At 37.4% G+C, this 14,516-nt stretch overlaps 1 protein-coding gene across 12 annotated transcripts in view; it reads right to left on the bottom strand.

The window, feature by feature from the left end:
- The window catches only part of CADPS2 (calcium dependent secretion activator 2), a 449,544-nt gene that overhangs the window by 59,866 nt on the left and 375,162 nt on the right, over positions 1-14,516 (bottom strand). For all 12 annotated transcript variants that reach the window (XM_014558520.2, XM_032483595.1, XM_032483594.1 and 9 more), the window contains one exon: positions 10,865-11,021. In XM_014558520.2, coding sequence (XP_014414006.2) covers positions 10,865-11,021 — 157 coding nt within the window. The remainder of the gene's footprint in view (positions 1-10,864; positions 11,022-14,516) is intronic.

The raw sequence follows: 14,516 nt of genomic DNA, 5'->3' as shown, positions 1-14,516 counted from the left end.
TTAAGTACAGAAAGAAATACAACACTGCATTTTTCCACATTTAGTTGATAGTTTAGCATTTTTTGTGGTTAAATAATTTTTCTGGCTTATCTATATGCTACAAGATTTTCCCATTAAAGTGAGAATGATAATCATATTTAGTGATAAGTGTCTTATTTAGGAGACTAACGTTATCTTAATGATGTTTTCATTAGAACACTGAAAGGAGCTTTATTTATTCCTGGAGATTCAATCATAAAGCTAGAAGGTACTACAGATCATGTAATTCAGTTCTTTTTACCAAATATCATCTAAATAAGGGCACTAAACATTAAGGATGAAGTATTCTCACTCAAGCCATCTAAATCACTGTGGTAAGCAAATTTAAAAACATACCCAGATCTGAATTTAATGGATCTGTACTTTAGAACTCTCCTTACCTTCCTCCTCCACCTCCCTCTCCTCCTTATCCGTAGCATTTTTGGAATGTCAAGCACTGTACTAAGTCCTTGATACGCATTCTCTCATTTAATCATCACAAAAACTCCGTGAGGGAAAAACTATTTTTTTCCAATCTTACTAATAAGGAAATTGAGGCCCAGATAATTCAGGACACTCGGCCAAGCCATTTAGTCATTAGACAGTAGAACAAGGATTTGATACCAGAGCCCCCTCTTCACTTCCATAGCTTATAACACTATCATCCCTCAGTTTTAGTGACCATAAATTACTACCTGTCTACCCATCCATTCATACGTCTCTTCAACCCACCATCATCACAGTAGCATCTTTTAAGACCTAGAAATGTAGTTAGTTTTTTTCAAATTGAAAACATCTTGCAAATGAAACACACTACACCACATCTTAGGTGAACTGTATGTTTTCAGAGTTAGAATTTTGAAAAACTTAGTTATGACATGAAAAAACAAAAATGGTGAACAAGACTACAGAATTGAAAAGTGAACTAACACTGTGAAAACATTGAATGTGCTTATAATACACACTGAAAGCTGGACAACTTTACATGGTTGTACAGCTAAACTGTGTGCCTAAGCCTTATAATTTATATGGCCTTCTAAAAAATATATAAAGAACCTTAGGCTCTACCTCTTGATAGGTGCTATTAATATTTTGCACTGCCATTATTTTCAACAACACCAAAGCCAAAACACAGGCTAACGTAACAAATCATTACATCTGCAAATGAGCACTCTACCTCATTGGTTCAAAGGCTACTTTATTATACACTTAGAGATTAATATGTTGGCTGTTGTCATACTTAGTTTGTTAAAATGAAGAAGCATATAAGGAGAATCTCACTGAATGTTATTATTAAATGTTATAATGATTCTAAGATTAAGCAGCAGTTGACTCACAGGTATTTCTAGCAAGAGCTCTCTTTTATGCAACAAATTATTACATCTACAAATGAGCACTCTATCTCAGCATTCAAAGGCTACTCCAGTGTGCATTTGGAGATTAGGTATGCTGGCTATTAAGTCATACTTAGTTTGCTAAAATGAAGAAGCACCCTAAGGAGAATCACACTCAGTTATTATTAAATGTTATAATGATTCTAAGATTAAGTAGCAGTTGACTCAAATGTATTTCTAGCAAGAGTTCTCTTTTTTTTGATACACTTGATAAGGACTGAATTCATTATCTTGTTAAATAAGCCTGTTTCTCTTCTTGTATTCCCATCCTAGGAGCGAAAATAGATTGCCCATCTCGTCATTACACCAGCACCCTGGAAGTTGTACCACAGGCCTTTCCTTCGCCTCCTACGCCCAATTAGTAGTCAGAACCTGCCTATTTTATATCTTTATTGTCTTTCGAACCCATCTCAGTCCTCTCTTCATCACCACTAGGTTGGGCTAGATCCAGCCTTCTCATCTCCTGCTTTGGCTAATGCAATCATCTCCTAACTGGTCTTAGGCTCCTAATTTTCCCTCTGCCAATTCATCGTCTTAAAATCTCAAGCAGAGGGGCTTGCTAAAATATAAAACGAATTATGTACCTCCTAAAGATGATAATCCTTTAACGGATCCTCCAGACAAACTCCAAAAGCTTTTGCATGGTAAGAACGTCATCTATGAGCTGTCTTAACAGAACTTCTCTGGCTCTTTTCTGTTGCCTCACCCCTCTATTTGCTGTGGTCCGGCCAGAATGATTTTCATGGTTCAGTGAAAGTACACACTTTCTCCTCCAAATCTTTCTTGAAATGCTTCATTCTGCTGTCCCTTTGCCTAGTTACCGGTTTCTCCTGTTTACTCTCCACCCTGCATCCTCTACTGTGGTCCCTGTTATATTTCTGCATTTGTTGACGTATCTCTTTCTTCCTGTGAGGGTGCAACGTCCCTTAAGATGGGGCCACGTCTGTATTCTTAGTATTCCTGGCTCACAGCACTTGTTCAAATGTCTGTTGCATGAATGACTACTCAGACACAACATGAAGATTACTGCATAGTTACTACAATATTATTCTGTACAAGAACCTATTGAGGTCTGCGTATCTCTTTATATTTTATTTAAAATATATAGTATTCAATATTTTTCTGAGAAATCCTCCTTTTAGACCCATATGTCCAAGATCAGACTGCTAAAAATTTTACTGGGTATGAATGTTGGCCGTTTTATGTCTCTCATTTTAATGAATGTAGCAAAGGGAAGATTTTCTCTGTTCAGTCATGACATGATAGTAAATGATCACATCCTGCAGAATGAGGAGAAAATGGTGATTTCCTATATTTCCTAAGAACTGTCACAAATGTTGGATTTTGGCCAAAAGTCTGCTCATGTTTCAGCAGTGTTCCTTTTTAAAAAAAATAATCAAATTAGAAACCTAAGTTCCAAACTTTCAGAAAACTGGCAACTGGTTGTTCCGTTTCTTTGGTAATTAGATTCAGGACAGGTGAGGAAGGATGGAAGGAGAGATGGGATTGGGAAGCAGAAAGAGGCAGAGGACAAATGAGAAGAAATGAAGAGAAAATACACATAGTAAGGGAAAGGAAGAAAAGAGAAAATTCAGCTTCCCAAGGCAAGACCGCAGGAACATGGACTGCCCTGTGCTTGTGTATGTAAATGTATGCCCCTCTTCTCAGTTGCCCATATGCCAGTTTGCATTCCACTTGCGCAGACACTGTCAAAAGCCCTCTTAATATGTAGCCTCAGGCACCAGAAGGAGTGCTTCCATCTTCTCCATATGGTTTAACAAGGAAAGGTTAGGATTCGGGGCTGCCACCTGTCCAAATCAACCCTTTACAAGGCACCCATTACAACAGCTCCTTGGAAGAGGCAAATTCTCAGCGTGGCCTCATCCAAGAATGCATCTGACATTGTACCTGAGGTGTGGAGGGATAAAGAACTGCTCAGGAGCCTCAGATAGTGGTTACGAGAACACAGCTGGGGGAATCATGACCACTTTGGTGATAAAAATAATCTTTTTTTTCCCAAAAGATTTCATGTTTCCAAATATCACCTTATCAGAAGATAATGAAGCACCAATGACATCAAGCCCAACAGTAAATTGGAAATGGCAAAAAGAAAGCAAAAAGGCTTAAATAAAAGGTAAACTAGGGGTGCAGATGTGCCCAATTATTTTGAGCATCCCAATAATTAATACATTAGTGTTGATTATTTACATACTGAAAAGAGTCGTGCATTTACAAAAGTACTTGTCATAGGCTCTTAATAGTAAGATTTCAACAGAGAATTTAAACTACAATCCAATTAATGACAATTACTGAGACAATAATCATTGGATAAATTAAGGATAAGCAGATAAAAGAGTTCACGTATTGTGTTGAGGGTAAAGATATGCTGTTGACTCCTGAGTTCACATAATCCGATTTTATATTGTGCCGCCCCCTTCCAATTAGTCCGCATTAGCAGATTACCAGGAAGAACGATTTTTCCCCCTAAAATTCTAATTAGGCATTTCAGAAGGGAATGAGTCATTTATGACCAGCCCAAGAACCAACCAACACAAACCACAATAAAAATAACAGGCTCTCACATAAAACCACAATTATTCAAGGGACTACAAACTGTATTCATCTTCAACAATGCAAGCGCCATGGACTAAGATATAAAATTAATAGGTCGCTCTCCATGTTGACAAATACATATAATGAGGATCCCCATCCCAGGAAATATGAATATGGGCTTCAGGAGAAAAGTCAGGACGACTGCAGCCTAGAATAGCATTATGTAAAAAGAACACCCCCCCCCCCAAACAAAACCCCCCTCCTCCCTCAGATCTAGGAAAAGCACCCAGCCAGGAATCTGGCACATTAAGTAGGCACTCAATAAACGTCTGTTTATCGAATAAATATCAATAAAAATCCACCTCCTAAAGGAAACTCTGAGAGCACCTCATTGAAGTTTAAGTAAAATAGAAATCTCATTAGGTTTTGTTTTCCTTTTAATTAAAAATTTTTGGGGGGGAGGGTATAGCTCAAGTGATGGAGCACATGCCTCTCATGCACAGGGTCCTGGGTTCAATCCCCAGCACCTCCTCTAAAAATAAATGAATAAATCTAACTACCTCCTCCCCGACACATACACACACAAATATTTGGTAAGTAATTTTCTATAGTTTGGTAGTATTTAATTTATAATGCACTGGCATGATAACCTCCTAAAACCACACCCAACTCTTCCTTTCCCCTTAGGGCACTTGTTAAAATATCTGCCTATCTATCTATCTATCTATCTATCTATCTATCAAAGATAACAAGGTGTGAGAGCATTGATGTTATAATGTTTCTTACTTTTTGGGCAACAAATCCAAATCTAAGAAATCCAAGTTTAAAACTATAGTTAAAAATGTCATAGCACATAGTGCACATAATGGAGTTACATTTCTACAATCTGTCGCATTATAGTTACTAGGGCATATTTGTCCATATCCTCCACTAGACTATATGCTTTTCAAGGACAGGAATTATTTTTCGACGTATCTGTAAGGTGACTGGATTGGTAAATTGGAGGCATCAGCCCCTGTTTCTTGTAGCATCAATTCAGGAAAAAAATCAGTATAAACATTAACCAAGGCTTAGGACAAAGATAAAGAAGTCTCGTGGTCTAGGGATTCTCATGCTGTCTTTTATGAAATTAATATTAAAGCCAAGTGGAAAAGTCTGTGATTTCACTTCAGCTACACACAACCTTCTGATCTTTCAGGTTATGTCCCACAAAACCATCTTGGTAATGGAAACGACTGAGTATGGCTGTAACAGCATCAGTAACCGTCAAGGGTGGGGTTCCTGATGCGCGCGACCTTCAGGAGTTACAGATGCTTCTGCAAGTCTACAGTGAAGGACCCTCTTAGAGCATTTTAGAGCAGATTATGTTCTTTAAAGCACTAACTTCTAAAAACAACACACAACTGGATTAAAATTTAAACATGTCTACACATAGGAAAGTTACTAGAGCAGGACTGCGGAATTCAATTAAAAAAAAAAAGGCTAGTGACTCCTTGCTTTTATATTTCTTGTACTGTATTGGTCGGTAAAACAAGTTCTGATGTACAATTTTGAATTCAATCAACTCTGGGGATTGGAGTTAAATACACCTCTGCATTTTAGTGGTCATTTTGCCAGTTTGTAAAATGGTATAAAATGAAGCCAGCACACTGCCCTGTGATAATCTAGAAGTTATACCCTTTCTGCATTGTTCCTAGTGTATGTACGTACAGATATATCTATAAACACCAATTTGTGGATTTCAGACGTACGGCTCATTTAAGTGCTTGAGGTAGAGTGACACGCAGGTGTCAGCTCTCCGTATTTCAAAGCTTGAAGATTAACCTAATATACAATATGGTGACCTAACAGTTCTTCATTTGAAAGAAATCTGAAAAATAATCTCTGATACAGCCGAAGTGTGAGAATAACCCAGCGGGATTTCCACCTCTTCATTTCTTAATGAGTTTTTTGATAATGAGAGGTGACTTTGCCAGTCACTCTGGGCTCTATTATGGCTAATTTGACTCCACTTCACTCTCCCTGTTAATTATTAACACTAGCCTTTTTATCCTCATGAGACCACATTCCAATTTTTCTTTTTTCGATTTTTATGAGCCCATCTTTACGAAGGTGAAAGTCTTGGAGAATAGGTTTTCACTTAGTGTAGAGCCCGGACATTTATTATTCGTTTAGGTAGAGACGCCGTGACATTGATTACACGAGCACGGGTGTTCCTTGGGATGGCTTTAATGTGCTAGCAATGTGAAAAGGCTGTTAATTAAAGAAGAAGCACCGTGGTATTTTTCACTTGGGAATCGGTTCCCCATAGAATGGTCATTTGCCACTTGCTAGCATATCCACAGATTAAAAGGTGACTAGCTCCAAGGGTTTGCCTTTCGGTAGTACTGAAAGGAGTGATTTGCGCCATTTGCAGATGGCTTTCATTTGTCAGAAGCAGTCACTTGCCGTCCTTATTACCGACAGGACAATTGTGGAAAACGGCGCACAAGGGTAGAACCTATTTTTACCAGCTTCGCAGCCGCTGTTCAGGATCATTCAACTATCATGCTAATTGCTTCATTATGAAAACAGTTATTTCCCCTCAATTTTAATACATCTCCTTTTCAAAGTTGTTTCCTTAGATACCATGTGAAGTGATGACCCATCTAATTAAGTCTTTATTTGGGGGGGAGCGGATCGGGGCGGATGGAGGCAGGGTGGACGGACAGGCATGCGGGAGTTGTCTTTTTTGGATAGAAATGAAGGAGTCAGAGTTTGTTTTCTTCATCAGTCCTGCTCTGGGAATCAGCGGGTGAGTCTGCAAGGGGCGGGAGACTGGGGACAGTTGCTAGAATTGTGGTGCAGCTGGAACTCTTCCCTTGAGGAAAACCGCATTTCATCTCCAAGGGTCCTTAAGGCTAAGACTTTCTCTAATCATGCCCAACTGTCAGGGAACACTCCCTCCCCTCCACACCCCTAGACAGAATTCTTTTTTTCCCTCCTTAAAATAGCAACCAAATTCGCTGTCTTGAATCTCTTTCCCCACTAATTAGTTCAGTCCCTGGAATTCTTGTCAGATGTCTTACATTGTACACACTATACACCTTTATCTGGTCCTTTCTGTATCCTTTAACCAACCTGCTTCCTTTACCCTCACCCTTTTAAACATTTTGTGGGATAAAAATTAGAGTTCAAGGGATCTCCTATCTTTTTAAAAAAATATTATTTTATTTTATAAATGCCTCCAGAATCTGCTTTTGTTACTGTAGATTGAGGCAGACTGGAGACCAAGTGACCAGGCTCCACCTTGCCTCTGCCCTGGTTTCCTGCCTCCTATGGCTTTAGTGTCCTCAGCTGGAAAATGATCCTTTCCACTCTTCAAAGATAAACACCTATTTTTAAATATCAAAGCATAAAGCTTTTAACAAAAGAAAGATGGTAAACAACCAGTGGCAACATCTACACTATTCATTAAGAACAAAAACAACTCAGCGATAAAGCTTTCAAAGCACAAATAAAGTACAAATTCTAATATCTCTTTAGAGACCCGTTTGTAGTTTTTATTTTGGAAAAGCAGACATTAGTATGTGACATTGTTAGTAAGAAATCACAACCATTTAAAATCTCTTTGTAATTAGTGGTATATACCACGTGTGGGGTAACAGTAAGCACTATTATTCAGCAAATTATCTCCCTTAACAAGATTGGACATTTCAGAGCAATCTGTTCCCATTTTACCCCTGGCTAGTTAAAATGGAAATTAATTAGAATCTGGACTATAACTCTAATTGGGTCAATATGGTAAAAACTGTCGTGCCATGGCAGCGATGTAAGACTCTTTCTTTGGGGGATGGTGGTAGAAGGATAGAAGCTTTATGTTTTCCCATAAGCTTTCCAAAAAGACAATTTGGGGGCAGCTAGAGGTTGATATGTAGCATTTGAATTAGATCCACTAAATCATCATTTGAATATTTCAGGAATTTAATAAAACAAACACATAATTATTAGCTATATTCTTCATTATTATCAAGGGTGATACTAATAGCAAAAAAAAAATGTCTTACCAACTACTGAGATATTACTAAGTGGTCTTGGCTTTGGGTAGTAACTTGTGAGTTTGAGATAAAAGTCACTGCATCTGTTTCAATTCCCCAGATCACACGGTACACCCAATACGAGGAGGGTATTATGGCGCTGGGGAACTTTTCTATTTACCTCACTACCTAGAGGAGCTGTTTTTCTCTGAAATAATTGATGTTTTCTAAAATATGTTAATCACTGCAAAACCAAAGCCTAGATCCAGACTTACCCCCCAAACTGACAGCACTCAAAAGAGGTCATTATATAAACATCCTGTGCAATGGTGTAATGAATACTAAAATGACACAACATTCTATGCCTCTAATAGTAGCCAATGCTATAGAAATGGTTTAGAACAGAGAAGACTATGATATTCTTTTGAATTACATATTTGGTTAAAAATCACTTTCCAGTTATTCTCCTTTTAGTGTTCTTCTTGATATAACTCTCATAAAATTACACTTGTCAAGTAAGAGCTCTTCTTAAAAATAAATTTTAAAAGATGTTGATTCATTGGAGTTGCAGGAGATGTTCCCCACGAGAATTTCTAAGAAATCTACAACATATTTTGTTTCCTCTGTAAATAAATTCCAATACGTTAAATAAGTTAAATGATTCATCATCTTTACTGTTTGATGGTGGACATTAATAAGTACTCTCATATTTGAATCAACCCCCAAATAAATCTAAATATGGTCAATTCCTGAGTTTTCATGCAAGTAGAATAAAAGCAATGTTAGAAATAATTCTATGCTTATTTATTCTCACTTGGGGACTTACTGTATAATACATGTATTTACTTTTGGCAGCAAGTTTATTGTTACACATTTGTCTTAAGACAGTATTAAACCTGACTTGTAATTTCTTAGCAGAAAGAATAATGATGGTAAGAGACTGGGAAAGGAAGGAGTTCGTTTGAAGTGTGCTTGCTGACAAAGAGAACTGAACTGCAACTTAAAAACTGGCTGAGCATAATCTGCAGGATAAATGGTTCGTATATGGATAACTGTGGGCTTAGCAACTCCTGAGAGCCAACACTGTCGTTGAATCTGAAGTAAGAATTGTTTGGTTTTTTGTCTTTCTAATAAGATCTTTTGGAAATGAAATTAGATAAAAGGGTGAATAAGATGACTGAAAGAATCAAGACAGAAATTCGAACAGATTAATATCTATATATACTTACTTAGCATCCATTATGCATGAGTGATTCTCTTTAATCTTTACCACCAATGACACTGTAGGTACTATTATATCTTTCTTTTATAGATGAAGAACCTGAAGTTTGCTGAGGTTAAGCTATTGTCAAATGTCAAGCAGCAAGTGGCAGAGGCAGATGTGAATCTGTCTGGCCCCAAAGCCTATGTTATTAATTAATATAACATGATGCCTCTCTTCCTATAACAGAGGTTCTTAATCTGGTGTCCAAAATCCAGATGTCCATGGGGAGTTAGACAATTTCACATACAACTTCATACCTATGTGGATGTTTTTTTTTCCCCAGTAAAACAGTTGTAGTTTTATCATACACTCAAAGGAATAATAACCAAATGGTTAAGAAGTGATAGACTAGAGTAATGGACAAAACTGACAGAGCAATTTGAATAAAAACAAAGGTAAATGTAAAAACATAGATTTAAGTTTAAACCTGGAACTATATAGTAGTGACGTCCTGGAAAGGGAGAAGCAGAAAGATCAGGAGTTTTAAAATACAGCGAAGGGGAACTGTCTCAACAGTATGACCACACTCCTGGGGGGGAGAGAGCAGCCCCAGACAGCGGGAAGACAGAGCAGGAGGCAGGCAGCTCTCCTGGGCTCTGGGTGCCTCAGATCCCATTGTGAGCCCTGGGTTCTTCTCAGCACCACAGTCCAAAGCAATACCGAAAAATGGAGTGAGGTCTTCTCAGAGGCAGGAGAAGAGAATGGCAATAGGCACGAAGACCCTACCATGTGAGGAAGAGTTAACTGACTGGGAATTCTGGCGGGGGTAAGAACACATGCCACAGAAGACGTCCATTCCACTGATCGAGTACAGCAAGTCAGAACCAGAGCTTAGGAGGAGGCTGAGCTCAGCCTGGTTTACAACGACAAGAATGTTACAGAATAGGGAACTAGTGACCCCACGCTCACTGCAAGCGTTGAAGCAAAGGCTGTCAGTAGAAACCAGACTTGGGTTGAAGGGAACTTTACAAAGAATCATCACAGGAAAGGCCCACAGGTATCTGTATGCTAAGAAATGCCCCCATAAAACCCTGGGGGAAAACTAGGTTTATACTGGCTGCTAGAACACGATACCATGTACCAGAATAATGATAAAAGTTACTACTGCACTGGAAAAAAGGTCTCAGTAGAGAACCTTTATATTCTCTTCAATTTCAAATACGAGAGAGCCAGCCACACCAACAGGGCAATATTACCGGTAGAACTGAATCTCTTCAGGCAAACGATATTAGCACAATGCATATTAGCAGAAGCCTTAACATAGCATGATGTCTAGAATAATACATTTCTAAGGTGTCTTTCAGCGATGCTAGTCTTCTCAAGTACTTTAGAAATGTTCACCTTTGAAGATTTTCTCATTCGCAAGGTACCACGAGAAGGTGCCTATATTATCAGTGCTCGATAAAGGCAGGGCGTTAGGAATAAGAGCAAGCTCAGAGGCCAGGGAGCAGTGTGGGAGTGTCCTGCAGACCCTGACTGGATATACTCGGGGAGACTGAGCAAACGTTACTCATGTCGACCCTTGTTAGGCGAGTGCCAGAGCTCCGGAAATACACACTCACAACACAACGTTCTTCCCACCTCCCCATTTCATATACTAAAGGAAATGCAAGGCTTACCATCATTTCTGAGGAAATTGTTAAGCAGTTGGAAAAGAGGAAAACTGTCCCAGGAGTCTTGTGGTTGAGCTTCCAGTGCAGTATCCATATCCACTGTGAATAAAGCCCAAAATTTCTCTGCATGCTCTGCCAATAAATCCGGCCACCAGGCAAATGCCTGTAAATAAAGAAAAAAACTAACGTGAACACAGGTTATGCATTAGAAACATGCACAAATACTGTACTGCTTGAAAATATGTCATTAGACGTGAAGTTATAGGACAATATTATAGAGTATGATATTAAATGTTTCATTATCTCTAGTCACAGGAAAAAGAAATGTTGGAAATAAATACCCCAAACATTTACATTACTTATATTTAAATTATGAGATACAAGGAAATTTTCTTTTTGTTATATTTTATATATTTTTCAAAAGTTCTAAATTAAAAAATGTATTTTTTAAATACAGCAATACACGTCATTTCACATTTTAATTCTACTTTCAAGTTCATATTTTATTTATCAATGCCAAATGTGTTTACTCTTTAAATAAGTGTATCTATAACATCTCTTCTCATTTAAAAAATATTACATTTTACTTGTAGTACTTTTTTTTTTTTATAATTCTAAGATTTAAAGCTAAAACACACTTTCATATGGAGAGATTTCCTGATCTTCCAATGTCAATTAAGTCCTCCTAGACAGTCTCTCTCGTACCCGGTATTTTTATTTTACAGGACCTAGCATTGCATATATGACTACACATATGATTATTTTAATGTCTGCCTCTTAAACTAGACTGTAAACCCTATAAGGGTAAGTCTATGTATATTCTGTTTATTACTTTATACTCAACTAGGCATTTTTTAATGCCCTTTAGGTAATGACAATAATCACTTAAAAATCTCTGCTGTTTAGATGGCTGAAAAGAATATTTATTTTTTAGGAAGTTCTCAAAAATAATGTGACCTGGCTATGGACCCTGGCACCAAGCCTGTCTGCCCATGGAACCAGAGAGCTTAGACCCTGGCAGTCAGCCCACCTGCCTGGGATTCCCCACCAGCTGGCCCACCCACGGACCCTACCAACCAGAAAATCCAGAATATCTGACTGGGCTGATTGCTGAAGGGCTTTCCCTGCTGAAGCTGGTCTGTAAAGACAAGAGGAAGTGACAGCTTCTTCAAATGCACAGACACCAATGCAAGGATACAAAGATCATGAAGAATTAGGAAACAAGATGCCAACAAAGGAACAAAATAAAGCTCTTGTAGCCAACCCCAAAGAAACAGAGATCCATGAACTGCCTAAAAGAGTTCTAAAAAATTGTCTTCAAGAAGTTCAGTGAGCTACAAGAGAGCAAAGATAGACAACTAAATGAAATCAGGAAAACAATACATGAAAAAAAAGGAGAAGTTCAACAGAGACAGAAGCATATAGAGAACCAAACACATATTCTTGGCCTGAAGAATACAATAACTAAAAAGTTTAAAAGACAGCTTTAACAATAGACTTGATTAAGTAGAAGAAAGAATGAACTTGAAAACAGGTAATTTGAAATTATCAAGTCAGAGGAACAAAAAGGGAAAAAATAAAGAAGAGTGAAGAAAGCCTATGGGACTTGTGGGACATCTTCAAGTGAACCAGCTGGATATGTCTTATGGGAGTCTGAGAAAGAGGGGAGAAAGAGAATGGGGCAGAAAGCTTATTTAAAGAAATAATGGCTGGTAGTGCTGCAAATCTGAAAAAAGAAATGGACTTACATAAGGAATAGCCTTAATCCTTTCAATAAATGGTGCTGAGACAACTGGATATCCACAAACAAAAGAATGAAATTGGACCATTGTTTTACACCATATACAAAAATCAACTCAAAATTCATTAAAGACTTAAACTTAAGACATGAAACTGTGAAACTCCTAGAATAAAATATAAAGAAAAAGGCTTCTTAACTTCTGCCTTGGCAATGATTTCTTAGATATGACACTAAAAGTACAGACAATATAAACAAAAATTGGTGAATCCTCAAGTTAAACAGCTAATGCACAGTAAAGAAAACAATCAACAAAAGGAAAAGGCAACCTATGGATTGGGAGAAATATTTGCAAACCATATACATGATAAAGGGTTAATATCCAAAACATACACACTCCTTAAACTCAAAGCAAAAAACAAAACAAAACAAAACAAACAAACAAACAAACAAAAAAACACCAGATAAACTCATTAAAAGATGGACATGAGAACAAAGAGACATTTCTTCAAAGAAGACTAACAAATGGCTAACAGGTATATGAAAAGGTCCTTAACATCACTAATCATCATTTGATTTTCAAATGCAAATCAAAACCACAATGAAATAACACCTCACACTCGTTACGATAGCTATTAAAAAAAAAAAAAAGATAAATTTCGTTGAAGATGTAGAGGAAAGAGAACCCTCCTACACTGTTGGTAGGAATGTAAATTGGTGCAGCCACTATGGAAAACAGTACGGAGGTTCCTCAAAAAACTAAAAATAGAATTATCATATGATTCATCAATCCTATTTCTAGGCATATATCTAAAGGAATTGAAATCAGGATCTCAAAGAGATATCTACACTGCCATGGTCAATGCAGTATTATTCACAATAGGTAAGATGTAGAAGCAACCTAAATATCCACAGACGAATGAATGGAAAAGAAGTTATGATATTTATATGCAATGGAATATTTTTCAGCCTTAAACAGAAGGCAGTCATGCCGTCTGTGACGACATGGTTGAACCTGGAGGTCACTATGCTAAGTGAAGTAAGCCAGACACAGAAGGACAAATACTTCTGTGAGGAATCTAAAACAGTCAATTTCATAGACGCAGAGAGTAGAGAGGTGGTTTCAGAGAGTAGAATGTCCGGGAAGAGGGTGAAAAAGGGAGGTATTAGTGAAAAGGTACAAAGACTCAGTTACATAAGATGAATAAATCCTAGAGCTCGATCATGTAGCGCAGTGCATACTGGTAACAACACTGTATTGTAGACAATACTTTGCCTACATAAGATGTAGGGCTTATGTTAAGTGTCTTATTACACTTACACAAAAAATAATCTGGACTTCTCTGGCTATAGTATCTTACTTTTAATTTGCATTTTTCCAATTTTGAATGACTCTGAACACTTTTTACATGTGTTAGGGCTCTCTCTGTACTGCTTTTAGTGAAATGTCTCTCAGGTCTTTTCCTTGTAATTTTTTAACTAAATAACTATGAAGCATATACATCCTGTGAGACAGATATTTTTGTTATTCTTCCGATTAAAATTAACCTTAAAAAAAAGACTCATCATACTATACTCAGAGAAGTCCATATTTATTTTCAAGAACTTTCAAAGAACATGTATGATTTGCAGTTGCAAAATTCCATTTAATTTCTTCCAGTGTAAATCAGATTATAACAAAAAGAGTCAAACCACAAACCAAAAAATAGGTAAATTATAAATATTGACATACTGAATATTTTCTTAAAAACTTTTATCACAAGAATAATGTTCAATATATTTACAGAAACATTACCATGTAACTAATTAACAGGTGGTAAAAAGAAGAAAACACTGGCTAAAGAAAGCGTGGTGTAATACAAGTGTGGGATTAGGGACATGTTCCTGGCTGGCTCAGTGCGTATAACTTCATCTCTGCTG

The sequence above is a fragment of the Camelus ferus genome, chromosome 7 (assembly GCF_009834535.1).
Source record: "Camelus ferus isolate YT-003-E chromosome 7, BCGSAC_Cfer_1.0, whole genome shotgun sequence".
Classification (NCBI taxonomy): Eukaryota; Metazoa; Chordata; class Mammalia; order Artiodactyla; family Camelidae; genus Camelus; species Camelus ferus.
The sequence above is the reverse complement of the archived record's forward strand: the minus strand, read 5'-3'. Positions and strand labels throughout refer to the sequence as shown.